The sequence below is a fragment of the Orycteropus afer genome, unplaced genomic scaffold (genome assembly GCF_000298275.1).
Source record: "Orycteropus afer afer isolate SDZICR_OR568_19922 unplaced genomic scaffold, OryAfe1.0 scaffold00013, whole genome shotgun sequence".
Classification (NCBI taxonomy): domain Eukaryota; kingdom Metazoa; phylum Chordata; class Mammalia; order Tubulidentata; family Orycteropodidae; genus Orycteropus; species Orycteropus afer.
Window position 1 is genome coordinate 21220314 of NW_006921600.1, and position 17644 is coordinate 21237957.

Sequence of the window (17644 nt, forward strand, 5' to 3'; positions counted from 1 at the left end):
AAAACAAAGCAAAACACTGCCATGGAGTCAATTTCAACTCCTTTATCTGAAATCTAGTCAGAGAAACCTCAAGAGTCACCCATATCATCTTTAAGAAATCGAGGGAAGTGAGAGCCAAGTTGCCAATGGGTAACATAGTTCTGTACTTTTTATCCTTTCCATCCTCTCTCCTCCTCCTCGAGCTCAGAAGACAAGGCTTGTTCACACCGTACACAGCAGACTCAGAACATTCTCTTCTGAAACCATCTCCCCTTCCCACCCCACTCACTTGCAAATTTAGACATACAAATTTAAAAACCAGAACACAGTGTAGATAATGTGTTGAAGAATTTTCTCTAAACCTATTGCTTGGTTTTTGTTACATTCTGAACATATGGTGGTCTGCAAGGCTGTCAGTTGGCATTCCCTATCCCTGATATATATCACTAGGGTGTTTTTTGCACATAGCAGTTGTTCAACAAGTAACTGTTGAAAGAATAAGTGCACCACGGAAGGCTTGTATGGAGGCACTGTGCTTGCAGAAGGGCAGAGACGAATTTCATTTGGGCTCCACCCCAAGAACGATTAAGAATTCTCCGCAGCCCTTCAGACTGAGTGCCCTGGGCTTGCCGCTGCCTCAGGAGCTTCTCAGCAGTCAGTTGCAATGGGAGGCTGGGTGGCCTGTACAAAACAAGCTGGTCAAACTGTGCCCAGGCTCATGCTACAAAATGGCCAAAATGAATCCTCAGCATCATCATGGTCTAGCTACAGTCACTTTGGGTTTCTGCCTCTGGACTGACAAATTCTTTTTTGTGTGTCGAAAAGAGCTGTCCCTGGGCGGTGCCAATGGTTAAATGCTGGAATTCAAAGTTTGGTGGTTTGGATCCACCCAGAGGTCTGCAGTCTGCTTCCAAAATGTCACAGTCTTGAAAATGCCATGGAGTGCAGTTCTAGTCAGAAACACATGGGGTCACCATGAGTCAGAATTGACTCGCGGCAACTGGTTTGTTTGTTTTGGTGCATCGAAAGCAGCAGGCAACACACCTAAAGCCCAGATGGCCATTTTCACTGCCTTTTTTTTTTTTTTTAAATAACTCTCTGGTAATTTCAGCTTTACATGGCATAAAAAGCTATGGGAGTGTCCCTGATTGGGGATGTAATAGATTATGGGGAAATATGAATATCTGTATTGAAAGATGATATTCTTTTAACTTCTGCCTGGCCTAGACATCCTCTAGCAGGAGTTGTTTTGTGTGAGCATAGGAAGGTCCATTTCTAGCTTTTGGCTCTGGTCTCATAAGGCAGAAAACCTGTTTAAGAATCTAGGGAACAATCCAGTGGTCACAGAAGGCATTCCCTCAGTTTAGCTTCCAATTAGCTTCTGTTGTCAAGGCAATAATGGCTTAGGGCCAAATCAAAAGCAGGCCAGAGCTAAGCTGCCCAAAGGCCCCAAGAATGTGGTTTCTTCTTTCTTCCCTTCAGCTCAGTTCCTCAGGCTTTAAAAAAGCCATCCTACCCACCAAAGCTGGGCCTAAGAAAAACATCAAAACTTCCCATACTGCCTTTCTTAAAGCTGTTCATCAAGCTTCATCTTTAAGCCAAGTTTGGGCCCCAGGAGAGTTAGTCACGGCGGCCAAGGAGATGGTCTTTCCTAAGTACCATAGTGATGGTTTTGTGTGTCAACTTGGCTAGACTATGGTTCCCACTAGTTTTGCCAAGCACAAGACTAGTTGCTACTCCATAATGTAATCTAATACCATGTAACATAATCACATTCCACAATGCAATCTAATATAATGTGATCAATCAATCAAAAGGGGAGTTCTTTTGGGTGATTTGCTTTCCAACTATAAATATGTTGGCAGAATTCTCTCTCTACATCAGTGACCTAAGGATCTTGGTATGAAAGCCTGCAGAAGTCTCCAGCCACATGTCTCACCTATAGATCTTGAGACACACACTTGCAAGGAAGCCTCCAGCCTGCTACTGACCAATGGATCTTGGGATATAAGCCTGAAGAAGTCTCTGGCCTGCTGCCTGACCTATGGATTTTGGGCTTTCCAGCTCCCAGTTTTGTGAGCCAATCCCTTAGGAACCCTAAGACAACTATACAGGTATTTTCCTATTTCCCTTCTCCACAACAGTGCTGGGGCTCACACACCAGACTGAAAACAGCTTTGTGAACTAAAAGGGATTTATTGGCTGAAATCTCTGTAAGGTTGGATCTCATCCCATTCCTTTCTCCTTCCCAATATCTCTTTTCTTAAGCCCCATGTCATCAACATCTAGGCCAGTTTAGAGAGGCTGTATCTGTAACACAGCCCTAAAAATCTGTAGCAAATGGTACTCACCTATCCTACTGGGAACACTGGAGTGTGGCATTCAAGTCCTGCTGGGGATGTCTTCAGCCTTGGTTTTGAAACAACCATGAGATATTGAAAATCTCTCAAAGCAATTAATTTCTATTATTATTATTATTATTATTTTAAAAAAGCAAACACCTCAAAATAAAAAGCACTGACTCATCCATGCCAAACTGCACTTTTCAGAGGAAGGGTGTCAGCAGACATAAACGAACAATGACAAAATCCCATGATACCAAAACAATTCAAACCTGATGCTTTTAGAGGCTGACACTCAGAGCTGAAATAGTCACAGGTCAGGATTTGGCCTGATTTGGGCCTCTCTTTCCTTTTAAGTCTGTTTGTGTGGTAGCAGAAGAGGTGAGAATCTCTCTAGTCACCAGTGAGGCAGGCTTCTGCTGTTATAGAAAAATTATTAGCCCTGATTTAGAGGTCTTTGAGCTATATTAAGAATCACATCCGGCCCCTTTAAAGTCTAGACGATGTATTTGTAGCTCTGGCTTATCTCAGGGGTGATGGATCTTAGGGACCAGACTGCATTTAGTCCTTACATGGCTGGGTTTGTTGTGACTGATGCATAAACCTTTCTCACTGATATTAGCAGGCATAATTTGACAGACATTTGGAAAGGGTTACCCCTAATGACATTATGCATTATGGCTGAAGGCCAGATCCAGAAGTACATTCAGTTCTTGGGCTTTAGGAAGTACAGGTTTAAGTTGAAGTGGGACATAAAGAAGTGAGGATATTAAAAGTATCATTTAAAACTGAGAGACTGATCCCTGGCAGAGGACAAGTCTTTGATTTGCTAATCCCTGGCCTTGGCTCACTCCTTATTTGTACAGACTGCAGATTTTTCGTATCACAGATGTCTGCAGTTGGCTCTCAGTGTAGGAAGTTTTATGGTGCTCTATGGACTGGTCATCTCCGGCAAGACCATGACGAAATGTAGGAAAAATATGTTCTGGCAAATCCACTTCGTTCAAAAGTTAAGTAGTTATCCTTAATTCTCAAAGAGAAAAAGCTACAGAGGCAGTCTGGAACAATCATTGTCACCTCTCCAACTTCTGTGTTGATGACATCAAATGACAGATGCAAAAGAAATGATTAAATAAATCCCAAAGAGTTTTCCATGATTCACCAAAGTAGTAGGAGTATTCTGTTAAGTCAGGGAAGCTCAGGACCATTTATCAGCTGCTACCTAAAATTTAACATTAAATTATGCCTGGTTGGGAATTAAACATAACAGAAAGAATTTCAACATGACCAACTGCTACAGATCCAAACTGTTTCATAATTAACATTTTTATTTAACCTTTTTTCTTTTTGGGTTCACATAGATTAAATGTCATGAAAACAAAAATGTTAATGAGGTTAGTCAATCAGTCTGTCTGCCCCAAACCCCTTAATACACTTATGAATAAAGCATGCTAATATAGTCCTAAGTCAATTTCCTCTGGGAAGGACTCAGGCTAGACTCTTTTTTCTCTTTCACCAGCCCCTGGGGGGCAGAAGCAGAATCCTTATGTGATAGTGGGCCTATAGTTATGTTTCTTTTCATTAGGATCAAGGTGACTGTCTAATACTGGACCAGAAGAAAGAGGCCTCATGTAACTCTTACCTGATTACCCTTTCCCAAAAAGAGACCCAAGATTAACTTTGTAGTCAGTTTACATGGAGGGAAACTAACCTCCAATATTTGCACTTGATCAGTGAGTATCCAAATGTGTTCCTCAGAACATCTTGGAGACATGGGCCTGTCCATTTGTAGCTTACATTCTAATATAAGGAGAGATCATGACAGCACACGATCAATGAACAGATCAGTGGCAGTGAGGGCAGGAGGTAGTATGGATTCTATGAAGATGATCAGGTATTAGTTGGATTAGCCAATTTCCTATATTGAAAGAAATAAATGATGTCAGCAATGAAATAAATAAAAATCCCTATCTAACTTTCTGTGTCAATAATCATATTGGAAACTCAGTCGATTTAAAAATCAGTAAATCAACCAAATTGACCTGAAATAACTAAGAACAAAAATGGCTGGAGAACAATGTAGTTACTGTGAATAAGACACAATCTAAATCTCTGGCCTAACTCAGATCCAATTCAGTCCCTCACTGCTGTGGCTGGGCAGAAATCCAAGTGAAAATTTAATGGTGGCTTAGAAAAGGGGCATAGGATGATAGCCTCTAAAAACCGCAACTTGTCCCTAAACTTGAAACCTTCTATAAGCTTCCTTAAATCCATCTGCACAACCACCATGTTTTAAAGCAGCCCACTCTCCCCCAACTGCAATCAGTCTGCAGAAAACATGCCAACTTGAATGACTTTGCTCTGCGTCACTCCCTAGGTTGCCAAATTTAGGTTAAAACACATCTATTCATCTTCCCAGAGGCTTTCTAGAATTTGTCCAGTGTCATGGGTTGTCTGTATCCTTTCACTGGGCCAGTTTCAGTAACCTCAGTCAATGCAGTACACAGAAACAGAGCCCATGTCAACCTCAGCCACAGGCTTGTGTCTTTCCTGAGTCCAGACTTGGTGCTGGCTGACCAAGAACTCTTGCTAAAAAAACAAACATTGAAATCCAGTGCACGTAAGATGTTTGGGGTGGCAATCCTTTTAGCAGTTTGCTTAGAAGAGCAGGTCTGTCATACTGATAACAACTGGCAAAACCACCCCAAATGTATGTTCTGCCCAGATAATCCTGGGGACTCTAAAACAGCTTCCCAACAAGAGAATTCAACAGGAGTTAGAGGGATCTAAAGGGGCTATGAACTATATTGCCTTCTGTAAACCAGGAGTAAAGGAGAAAATTAAAGTTTTAAATAGTCCAGTTTCTCAGTCACCAAAGTGGCAGATGCCCCCACTTTTAAAGAGGCTGATGCCTCAGTTTGAGGGCTTCCCTGCCATCCAGTCCTTGTGCTTGGGAGGCTGTGATCACACTTGAATGCTTATGATGCTACTGTAATAAACGTTCTCATTTTCCACAGCCTATGCTATGGCAATCAAGAATACTTTTGGATAAAGGAAAACTTCTTTCAATACTGTGTCCATGTTTTTTTTTTCTCTCGTTCACAGTGTTGGTCAAAGAGCAACTAAAAACTCTCCTTCCAATCTTGTGGTATTCATAGAAATTGAATTCTAGAAAAATAAAAATGAGAGTATTTCATTCTAAGAACTCTATTTCAGAATAGGATTTGGACATACTTTTATTTTACAGAGGAGCTCTGGTGGTGTAGTAGTTAAGGCATTCAGTTGCTAACCAAAAGGTCGGCAGTTTGAACCCACCAGCCGCTCCATGGGAGAAAGATGAGGCAGTCTGATTCTAAAAAGATTTACACCCTTGGAAACCTTATGGGGCAGCTCTTCTTTGTCCTAAAGGGTCGGTATAACAAAATCCATTTGAAGACAGTGAGTTTGGTTTGTTTTTTTGTCTTTCTTTTTAGGGGGAGGGGGACAGTAGCAGTGAGTTAGTTATGATCCCTTCTCCACCCTTCTAAGACATTTGGCCAGCAATTATTTCACTTTTTATCTTCACAGGAAAAAAAAAAAAAAAAAAAAGCTGTTGAAATGAATGAAGATAAGAGGAGAAAAAGGGGGCAATAATCTGGATTTTCAAATAAGGTAGAGCTTTCTTATAACTGAAGTTCACTCAGAATCCAGGGAATAGCCTTAGGTTTAAGTTGAAGGAGGGAAAACTGTGACACAGTAAGGTGGCTAAAAAGAGGAGGGAAAGCATTGAAACTGTAGTCAGGTTTACCTGGTTTATAAGGAAGACAGTCCATTAAAACGCATGCAAGCAGGCTGGTCCATGAAGTAAAAAGTTAGGGAGTCCCAATTCTCATCCTGGTTCTCCTTTGACACTTTGGGTCAGTTAGGGGCAAAGAAGCTGCTTTAACTTCTTTGGGGATAGGGGAGGAGGGGTGGGGGAGGAAAGAGGAAGAGGAGGCAAATGATTCCATTGAAAAGCCAGTACTGTAAAAGGGTATTTGATAACGTGGTAGGATGTCTATGAAATGCTTTGCAGGCCTGGGAAACAAATCAGAGGCAAAATAATAATTTTAAAAAACCCAAATACCCTGCATCAGAGAATTAAAGGGAAGAGGAATGAATCATTGAAAAGTACTGACACCAATTCGTCAAGTGACCACAGCTTCCCGGTGCTTCTGCCAGCCCAGTCTGCTGTGAGCCGTCTCACCTAGAATAAGCCCAGAGAATGATCGGCTGGGGCAAGGGACCTAACTTCCTTTCACCCACAACTGCCACCACGTCTCAAACTACCCTCCAGAACAGACGCTGTGGGAGATGAAAAGCAAGTGGAGGTCAAGATATACTTTTTGGCATACCCTCTACCTTGAGAGAAAGGGATTTAAGCCAAGAGAATAACACATAGCTTAGTACATCTGACAAGAATAATAATAAAAGATACATTGACCTATAAAAAGTCATTTAATGTATATTCCAGGATGGCCAATATAAGCTGGTTAGGTAATTAGCCCTTGAAGAGTTTTAACAATCATATAAAAATGTTTTGCCTATTAAAAAAAGAAGTCTAGTCTAACAAAACGTATCCAACGATGGGCTTGTATTTTTTTTTTCTCTTCTTCCATTTGCAGGTTTGCAAGAGAATTAAAAATAGATGTATATGCATTTCTGAGCACACTGCTTTCCATCAGCTAATCAGTTTTGGCAACACACTGCACAAAGGTATACCCCCACTGGTTTCTGACATTAGATTAGCTTTAAGCTTGCTGGCTATTCCAACAACTGGAGGCAGTTTGGAACCCAGTCCCTGGAAAACATTTGTAGAATTTACTACCCGTTTCCCTGACACCTTGTCTGTGGTGAGAGGCCTGGGCACGGACTTGCTAATCCAAGGGTGTCTTAATGCTTGAGCTGGGGTTAGACGGGCAGAGGGATCCCAGTGAAGACACCTTTTCAAAAACTCTATGAACAAGTAGTCATCACAGCCTTTCAGTGCTGTCACCCAGTCTTTGCTGCCCGGGGGACCCCGCTTTTTACCCCGACGTGAGCGGCCCCCCACAAGTACAACCCTCCCGTCTGCCTGAGTAGTCACAGAGCAATAACGAGGTAGGCCCTTTGAATTAATAAAGTACTTGGCACGTTTGGACTGCTCCAGAAGTTTTGGTGGTGGCATTCCCAGAAGCTCCATCATACAGGCCAACTGGTCTCCTTCATCTTCTCCAGGGAAGAGAGGCTGTCCTGTTAAGAGTTCTGCAAGAATGCAGCCAAAACTCCATATGTCAATGGGCGTGCTGTAGCGGCTTCCTAAGATGATCTCTGGAGCTCTGTAGAATCGAGACTGGATATAGGTGTAAAGCTTCTGGTACTCAAAGCAGCTGGACCCAAAGTCAATGACCTTGGTTGCACTGCGTCCATGGTGCTTCAAGAGAATGTTTTCTGGCTTCAGGTCGCAGTGAATGATCTTATTTTTGTGGAGAGCATCCAAGGACTGCAGGATGGACTGGGCAAACTTGCGCACTAACTGGACACTGAAACCTTGAAATTTGTTTTTTTTAATTAGCTCATAAAGGTCTATGCTCAACAATTCAAAGGCAATGCAAACATGGTTCCGGAATGTGAAACTTTCCAGCATATGGATAACGTTCATGCTACCGGTTTTATCCTGTTTTTTAAGATGCTCCAAAATCCGGATCTCCTCCGCTGCCTGACGATGGAAGCGCTTTTCATTGCGCACCATCTTCAGGGCCACATACTGTCGAAGTTTGTGATCATAGACCCGGGCTACCTGCCCAAAACTACCCTTACCGATAATTTTTAGCACCTCGTATCGATAAGCTAGGTGGTCACGAGGTACAGGGATATACGCCCCATCTGCATCATCATATCCCCCATTATTGGGACCACCAATAACTCCATGTCTCTTTTTGGCATTTGGACCCACAAAGTAAATTTCTGGATAACTGATGATTTCCTGCTTCTCATAAGCAGTGAGGTGGTGTTTATATTGCTTCAGGGCTTGTTCTGGAGTCAGGGGCACCACTTTGGATGCTTTGGATGAACTGCTGGATTTTACCGTATTCAAGCTATCTGCACTTTTACCCTGAGAAACAGTAGGAGAGCATTTCTCAGAGTCGGTGACACCAGCTGACTGAAAAGTATCAGATCTTCTATTGCCAAATTCCTGGAACAGTTGCTCTACCTTCATCTCACCTCCATTCAGAAAGCGCTGAGTATGGTCTCTTGTCAGCTGCTCAGTGGTAATCTATGGAAGAGAAAAATGAAGGTAATATTGTTGTTGTTTTTAGGTGCCGTCGAGTCGGACCCGACTCATAGTGATCCCTCCTTGGGTTTCTGAGGCAGTATCACTATGGAAGTAGATTGCCCAACCTTCCTTCCGAGGAGTGGCTGGTGGGTTTGAACCGCCAACCTTCTGGTTAGCAGTCAAGTGCCTTAGGCACTATACCACCAGAGCTCCCAGGTGGGAAGTTAGGACCTACAATATATTTCCACTGGCTATAGTGTCTCTTGGCATTCTGTCAGTTTGTCATACTGTGGTTGCTTGCATGTTGCTGTGAGGCTAGAGGCTATGCCACCGGCATTTCAAATACTAGCAGGGTTACCCATGGTGGACATATTTCAGCAAAGCTTCCAGACACATCAAAAAAATCAAAAGGTAATGATCCAAAATGGCCAAATCTTTAGAAAATAAAATTTGAATATAACCTAAGCAAACAATAACACCTGGCCTATTTTAAAAACTATAAAAGGCATAATATAAAAAATGAAAACACAAACAGTGGAAAAAGGATAAAAAAAATAATCAAGTGCTGAAATACCTTAAACAGTCCCTAATCTAGTTGTGAAGCAGCCAGTATAATTGTAGGCAGTTGTAGTACAATTGGCATTTAGTTTTAAAATACAGAGGTGAATATGGACCAGAGATAATCTCTTTGCTACTGTAACACAGAACCGCAGTGGTCAAGAAAATAAATGGGCCTGCAGACAGAACTTAAAACACCTTACTATAATGCAAACACAACCCAATATTTTTCCTATCAACAATCACATCAAACAACTACACCTTTTTGAGGGATGTAAAAACAGAAGCATGCCATATTCATCCATCTACCCATCCAGCATGCATGTGAACACTTATTATGTATTGTTGTAAGTGCTGAAAAACAGGTGTTCTCAAGGAACTCCTATCTATTAGAAAGTCAACTGTGCTGAACTAGGGAAAGAATTATAATTACATGTATTTGGTTTTAGTTAGAATTACAAAACAGAAATAAACATCTGCATACATCTCAGTCAGTTCTTAAAATTTTTACTCCAGAACCCTAATGTTTTTACATATTTATTGCCAGAGTCTTAGGAAACATCCTGAAAATATAAGAAGTCAGAAGACCTGGGTTGGGGTCCTTTCTATATTACTTAAAAGCTATGAGGTTCCTGGGCAGGTTACTCGACCTTTCCTAGTCTGTTTTTTTTATCTGTAAAATGTGGATAATAACACCAACTAGCAAGATTCTGTGTGAATCAAATTATAATTAATAAGATGTATGAAAGACCCTTAGAAACAATAAGACATTTTTAAGACACTGGTCACAATGAGGTAAGATTCTCAATACGTTAAGGTTAAAACTCTTATACACCCTCCACCAGGCATCCAGCACTACTACATATGCCTTCTGCTTAATGCAGGCCCCCACAATTGGACTTCCCCTTCAGATGCACGGACGCTTTGCATCCACTATCCCCAACATAAAACCTACTTTGAAGGTGTCACTCTCCAGGAGTATTTGAACTTTAACAGAAGATCCATGCCTTAACCCAAAGGAATGACTCTAGGAACTCCCATTATCAGTGATAAGCTGGTAGGAAACATATATGTGGTCCAGGGTCCATTCTCTGGGTATTTCACTTACTCTGCCTATATGTAAGGCTGCGCTGACTCTGGAGGTCTTGATTTCTGTTTGTGATAAAGAGAGAGTCTCAGATGCAGAGCATTAGTAAGAATGATACACAAAAGAAATTTAATCTCCATAGAACTATTACAATAAGATAGGGAGCTCTGGTAGCTTAGTGCCTAAGGCACTTGACTGCTAACCAGAAGGCTGGCAGTTCAAACCCACCAGCCACTCCTTGGAAAGGAAGTTGGGCAATCTACTTCTGTAGTGATATTGTCTCAGAAACCCAAGGAGGAGTCGCTATGAGTTGAGTCCGACTCAATGGCACATAACAACAACAACAGCATTACAATAAGATTAAGGATGTCATTTGGATTTCCTGACTCATGATTTTCCCTTAAAGTGGGCCTAAATCTCTCTTCCTACAAATTAATTTTTACTTCGCCTTCTGGAAAGGAGCTCTGGTGGTATAGTGCTTAAAGCATTTGGCTAACGAAAAGATCGATGGTTCGAACTCACCAGCCACTCTGTGGAAGAAAGATGAGACAATCTGCTTCTGTGAAGATTTATAGCCTTGAAAACCCAATGGGAATCACTATGAATCAGAATCAACTTGATAGCAGTTAATTGGTTTTGGTTTTGCCTTCTGGAACCACATGAAGTGTCTAAATTTCATGTAAGAGCCTGTCAAATACCTAAAAGGGGCTAGTCTATCCCCTGCCCCCACCATTCTTCTCTAGGTTCATCATCCCCATTGCATCCTCTCTACCTCACATGACATGTGTTCAGGTCCTCTTACCATCCTACTCACATTCTCAACATAGGCTGTACTTTATTTATGTCTCCTTTGAAATGGGACTCCCAGAACAGAACACAATAAAATGTCAGGTCTCGTCCACTATGGATCATCAATGTTTTGCTCTCCAATATATCTAGAGAATTCCAGGAAGGAATTTTTCCAAACAGGAAGGAATTTTCTCCTTAGCTTTCTTTCCTGTAAATAACTCAAATACTGGCCTAAATCAATTATGTATCAAGTGTGCTGTGCTATAAATAAAACCTTCCTTCCATTGTTCTAAGAGAATCTACAATGTTCATACACATCAAAGTACAACAGTTATAAAACACTATATATTTCTACTCTAGGGTTAAAAATCACAATAACCAACCAATGTATATGATCACTGTATCAAATACTTTGCTAACTATGTATTTCCAAAAAAGCAGATCATGCCAGATTTATCATTTATTTCTTAAGAATGCTTCACATACACTGTTAATGAAGTTGGTGGGCTCATGACATTTCAAACAGAATCTTCTACAGTTTTAATCAAGTCTTAAAGATCTGTTTTTTAAAAAAGTTATTTATTTTGTACCTGTTGTTGAGAATGTACACAACAAAACACACCAATTCAACAGTCTCTAAATATACAATTTACTGATAATGGTTATTACATTCTTTGAGTTGTGCTACCATTCTCATCTTCCTCTCTGAGCTGTTCCTCCTCTATTAACATAAACTTAAACTGTCCCCTAAGGTTCCTATCTAGTCTTTTGAGTTGCTGTTACCTAAGTCTTAAAGATGGTGATGAGGATTTCAGAAAAGGAATATCTTTCTCATCTACATACAAAACACTATTTTGTCTCCCAACTCCTGACACTAAATCCCTGCCTTAACCCAATAAAAGCCTATGGACAGACTGATTTATAGTTTACAATGAGAATGCAAGAGTACCTTGGATAAACAGTGAAGCTAAAAGACTTTTTGAAAAGAGGAACAAGGTCTTGGGATGGAGTCATGGCAGTCACGAACTGTAAGAATCACCAAAAGATTAAAAAAATATTTTTCTCAGCCATGTTTGCAAAGATGTGATTGGGTTAGAATGGAATATCTTGCATACAGGAAGAATTAAATTAATTTTGATCGTGAAACGTACAATTTAATTGACCTACTGGAAGGTGATTAGCATCTGTCAACTCTGAATTAAAGATAAAATGAACTTTAAGTCAGATGTTAACACATCAATTGCAAAGCACTTCCTGTAAGAATCTTCTGATAGGCAGCAAAAAGCCAAGAAATCTGAAGGTCAACAAGTGGTATGTAGTTGTGGAGAACTGAGAGGTTTTTACATACTAAAGAAGTAAGAATAGAAAGGAAGCCCTACTGCACTCCAGAAAAGAGATTAAAAAGAAGGTGGCCAGCTTTCCAAATATTTTCAGCCTAAGCTTTGAAATAGCAGCTTTGAAAGTAATGAAGAGATTGATTTTAATAGCAAAAACTGACTAAAGCTTCCAAGTAATTTTTTTCACACAGAAACAATTTTAGGTCTTAAACAAAAAATGTGAAGAGAAGTATTACAAATTAATCAATTCAATTATTCAGTTTTCTCATTAGATGATATAGGTAGCAAACTGTGAATTTAGATGATAGCTTCTCCCCGTCATGGAATGTGTCCATGCTCTGCTCTCCCCAACTACACAATGTATGCTGAGGGATCATAAATTAATTTTATTATTAGCTGAAGTAAAAGTGTCAAAAGCTAAGTGTCTGCAGTCCCCAAAATGATTAAATGCATTAAAAACCAAACTGCACATTTAAATTTTATTTATATCTATAAAATGGTTCACTTTAGCATGCTAATAAGCTAGGGCTATATTTCTATCTTGCAGGTCAATGAATTCAGGGATATTTTCTGTTCTTTGTTTTCATTAAAAGGAGGCTTTGTAATACTCCGTGTATATCATCCTATATAAAAATAAAAGGAGTCCATGGACTGTGCAGATGGTTAAGCACTTCCCTACCAGCTGCAAGGCTGGTGGTTCAAACCCACCCAGAGGCACCTCAGAAGACAGGCTTGGTGATGTGCTTCTGAAAGGTCACAACTTTGAAAACCTATGGAGCAGTTCTATCCTGCACACATGGGGTCACCACGAGACGGAATTGACTCAACGGCAACTAACAAAAACAACAACATATAAACATAGCATGTTATTTTTGTCCCAGTGCCACATATTTATCCCAGTGATTGAGAGGAAAAGAGAGGCTCCAAATCAAAATCATTCTGAAAAGCTAAACTTGGACCACAGTAATTGTTATTCCAACATCAGAAGAAATCAAAAGGAAATAAACAAGAATCTAGGTTGTCAGTGGTTAAGTATTTGTATCTTGAGCATTAAGTACTACTTCCTCGTTCCTAAAACAATTACAGTGCGAAGAACTGTTTCACATACTTACATTGAGTCTTCTGGGTAGAGGTGGTTCAGAAGGATTGCAGAGTACATTCGAACAGGGTGGGCATTTGGTTTCATCTATCATCATGAACGTATCATAGACACCATCCCCCAATCTAGTTGAAAGGATTACAGATAAAATCTGTCAGTAACTGAAGAATATAAATGTGTATTTCCAAAGCATCGTATGCCTTTACTGCTTCATACCTGCTACAAAGAACAATTAATATAAATACTGTAAACATCTACACTGCATTTTGGCATTGATACAAACAGTTGAGGAATAAAAGAAACATAACTTGTGTGTGTTTTATAGAAAGAATAGCATCTCTAGGTTAGCATTTAAAAATACTTAAAATTGAGTCTTACTTTCTGGATGCTGTTAAACTATACCCACTGCTGTCGAGTCGATTCAAACTCATAGTGACCCCATAGGACAAAGTAGAACCGCCACAGAGGATTTCCAAGGCTCTAATCTCTGGTGGCTCAGTGCCTAAGGCATCTGACTGCTAACCAGCAGGCTGGTGGTTCAAATTCACCAGTCATTCCATGGAAGGAAGATGGAGGCTATCTACTTCTGTAAATATTTATTGCCTTGGAAACCTGACAGGGGTCACTATGAGTCGGAATCAACTAGATGGCAGGAGTTTTTTTTTTGTTTGTTTGTTTAATCTTTCCAGAAGCAGAGTGCCATATCTTTTTCCAGTAGAGAAGCTGGTGGGTTCAAACTGCCAACTTCTGGTTAGCAGACAAGTACTTAACCACTAAGTCACCGTTATTGTTTTTGCAGTCGAGTCGGACCAGACTCAGTGACCCCTCTCGGGGTTTCCGAGGCAGTATCACTACAGAAGTAGATTGCCCCATTTTCCTTCCGAGGAGTGGCTGGTGGGTTTGAACCGCCAGCGTTCTGGTTAGCAGTCAAGTAATTAAACTATACCCTCCATTGCTGTCAAGTTGATTCCAACTCATTGCCACCCTATAGGACAGACTAGAACTGCCCCACAGAGTTTCCAAGATTGTAAATCATTATGGAAGCAGACAGCCACATTTTTCTCCTGAGGAGCAGCTGGTGAGTTTGAACTGCTGACCATTAGCTAGCACAGTAGTGCTTTAACTACTGTGCCACCAGAGCTCCTATTGTTAAACTAGAGGGACTATGAAAAGGATCTAATTTAACTTACTACTTGAAATGGAAAGCTAGTTTGAACCAGGAGCCTAAAAACTAACCAGAGACTTGGATTCTAATAGGAGCTCTACCACTGGCTGCACTGCCTTCCCCTCTGAGCCTGTTTCCTCTCAGAAGTTAAAATGGGAATGGTTCCAGCCTCTACACTTCTGGATCTTACAGACAGGAAATAAAAGGCCTTCTGAGGGCTGTCTTCTATTTATTTAGTTACTTACTTGCATCTATGTAACATGCAGAAAAAACACACTGAACACGAAAGCAAATACATAAAGGATTCTCTAGTACAAAATACACTGAATTTCACTTTTCCCACCTCATTCTCTGGTGGGTGGTAGAGACAAAGCACTAAATGATTAAGGACTATTTTATCTGTTCTTTAACATTGGTTAAAGCATTTGGCTGCTAACCAAAAGGTCTGCCATTCAAATCCACTAGCCACTCCGTGGGAGAAAGATGAGGCAGTCTGCTTTGATAAAGATTTACAGCCTTGGAAACCCTGTGGGGCAATCTACTTTGTCCTAAAGGTTCATGAAGAGTCAGAATCAACTTGATAGCAGTGGATTTTTGGTTTTATTCACTGCTGCAAAGGAATACAAAAGACACAGAGAGGATTTATTTAACCCACAAGGCAGCCCTGAATAATGTATTTCATCTGCCACCAAGAATACGGAGTTATACATGTCAGCATTTCATTGTAGCAATTTACATGATATTCAATGAATACCATGGTGACTATGTTGCAGAGAAAGGTTTTTTTTTTTTTTTTTTTTTTAAATGTCTTAAAATATCCTGGAAGTTTAGTGACCCTTAAAAGCTGTTTTGTGAAATTAGTTCTAGAGTTTTCTTGGTGGAGGTGTTACAGGAATAAAGACGGTTTCTGTTTTTTTTTTTTTTTAAAAACAACCAAACAAAAACCCTACAAATATTTTTGCAATGTTCTATTTTATAAAACATACTCCCATTCTGACGGAGCTATGGTGGTGCAGGGGTTAAAGCATTTGGCTGCTAACTAAAAGGTCAGCGGTTATAACCCACCAGCCGCTCCGCGGTAGCCAGGCGAGGCAATGTGCTTCCATGAAGACTTAGAGCCTTGGAAAACCTTTGCGGGCAGTTCTACCCTGTCGGACAGAGTCACTAAAAGTCGGAATTGACTCCATGGCAGTGTATTTTGGTGGGCTCCCATTCTCATCGAATGATTTCTGTCTTTAACAGGGAACTGCTTCACAGTCAATCAAGAACCAAAGATTCTGGATGGACTGATCCTTTGCCAACAACAAAAACACAACAAAACAAAACGGGACAGGCGCATTTACAGAGAAAAACAGACACCAAAAACCTGCATAATTTCCTACTGACTGATTGCCCGAGGAAATTCACCAAAAGAAGTCTCCATACAAATAAAGCGGGGAACGTAAAATGAAGTTAACATAAAATACAAAGCAAGATAGGGAATCTCTCCAAGTAGGAAGTGCAAGAGACCCGAACCCAGCACAGCCGCTTACCCGCGTATCTGAAGCCGGACCGCACCCCTAACAGCAAAGCTCAAGAGTTCAACCCTTGGTTATCTGCACTGAGCAACAGCGCTGCTTCCAAAGGTGTTGCTCCGTGGCTGCCCCAGTTGGTTTAAAAAGCCCACAAAAAGTACCAGCTTTTCGGAATCTTCTATATCACACCCCAGATCTAAAGCTGCATAGATGATCTCGGGGGTGCAAATTCTTCCCTAACTCGGCTCTAACCCCCTCCCCCTCTCAAGATGGGATGGGGGAGGGGGCTCATGGTGAAGAAGGTAGGAGGCTGATCCCGGGAAGAGGATCGGATTCCTTCCTTCGCCCCTCCTGGGGAGTGGGGGGGCTCGCTCAGCTTTCAGCCTCCAGCCCAGGCCTCGCCTGCCAGCGCCAGCCGCTCAAGCCGGCGCTCCCAGCCCGTTACCTCGCGGCGCCGTTACCTCCGCTGCTGTGGCGGGAGCCCTGCCCCGGGCGGTCCCGCATCCTTCCGCCCTGGCCCGCGAGCTGTGCCTCCCATCAGCAAGCTCGAGACCCCCACGGGGGATGGGCAGCGGTTGGAGGCTCCGGCGTGTCACGTCCACCTGCCCTGGAAGCGCTGCCTCCCGGGCCGCGACGCTTCCCCGGGGATTCTCAGCCAGACAGACGCTGCAACTCCGCGCGCAGTCGCTCCCGACTGGTCCCGGCCGGGAGGGGCGCAAGAGCGGTGGGGATTGGGGGGGGAAGGGAGAGCGGTCTGGCTGCCTAGCAACCGCGGCACGCCCGGGGAAACGCCTCTGCGTAACGACGCGGTGACGCACCGGGGCGGGGCCGGGAGGTCTCACCCCAAAGTGTTAGGGGCGGGTGGTTAGAAGTCAAGACCACCACCCACGCAGCCCGGGACCACAGACTGGGTGCTGAGGCTCGCAGAACGCGGATGGGATAGGAAGGAGAGGCACCGGCGGAGTATTTGTGAAAGTAGCAGCCTCCGATTTCCACCTCAAAAGAGCTTACGATCAATTTTCCCTTAAATAGCACGTTGCAGCCTGGAATCTAAAACCTCCCTTGGAATATATAGATTTTCTCCAGCCTATCCCACTGCGAGGGCGGCCCTCCGGAGGATAAAGGGTTATGTAAGAAAGCTTAATAAGAATATAACCATTCATTGACACTGTATTAGCGCTGGGGAACATTGTCTCATTTAATCGCTGTAACCCTGCTGAGTGACATCCCTATTTTACAAATCAGAAAACAGGCTCAAAGGAGTTAACTAAGAACCAGAATAGATTGCGGATAAGGAAACTGAGGCCCCGGTCAAACGTACTTACTTACCATGTGGCAGAACCTGAACTAGAAGTCTTCAAATGCCCAGCTTTCTTCTGCAACACCAGGTACCTTGGAAGCCACTTCCTAATTGTGCTTTTTCCTTACGATTACACACACACACACATCCTTTTCTTAAGTGAAATTTCGTGGTGCAGTGGTTAAAGCATTTGGCTGCTA

General features: G+C 42.0%; 1 protein-coding gene across 1 annotated transcript; it reads right to left on the reverse strand.

Moving 5' to 3' along the window:
- Window positions 1–7020: 7020 nt before the first annotated feature.
- On the reverse strand, window positions 7021–16682 carry DYRK3 (dual specificity tyrosine phosphorylation regulated kinase 3). The gene is made up of 3 exons (XM_007953219.2): window positions 16606–16682; window positions 13479–13590; window positions 7021–8595 (listed from the first exon to the last, which is right to left on the reverse strand). Exons 1-3 carry the CDS (start codon window positions 16680–16682, stop codon window positions 7021–7023), a joined length of 1764 nt encoding a protein of 587 aa, XP_007951410.1.
- Between the last annotated feature and the right edge of the window lie 962 nt (window positions 16683–17644).

What these genes read in the sequence shown, in the direction of transcription:
- DYRK3 (XM_007953219.2), bottom strand. Translation starts at nt 16,682, where the DNA reads ATGGGAGGCACAGCTCGCGGGCCAGGGCGGAAGGATGCGGGACCGCCC. An exon ending in CTCCCGCCACAGCAGCGGAG is followed by an intron (nt 13,591 to 16,605) that starts GTAACGGCGCCG and finishes CCTTTCAACTAG; the next exon opens with ATTGGGGGATGGTGTCTATG. An exon ending in CTCTACCCAGAAGACTCAAT is followed by an intron (nt 8,596 to 13,478) that starts GTAAGTATGTGA and finishes TCTCTTCCATAG; the next exon opens with ATTACCACTGAGCAGCTGAC.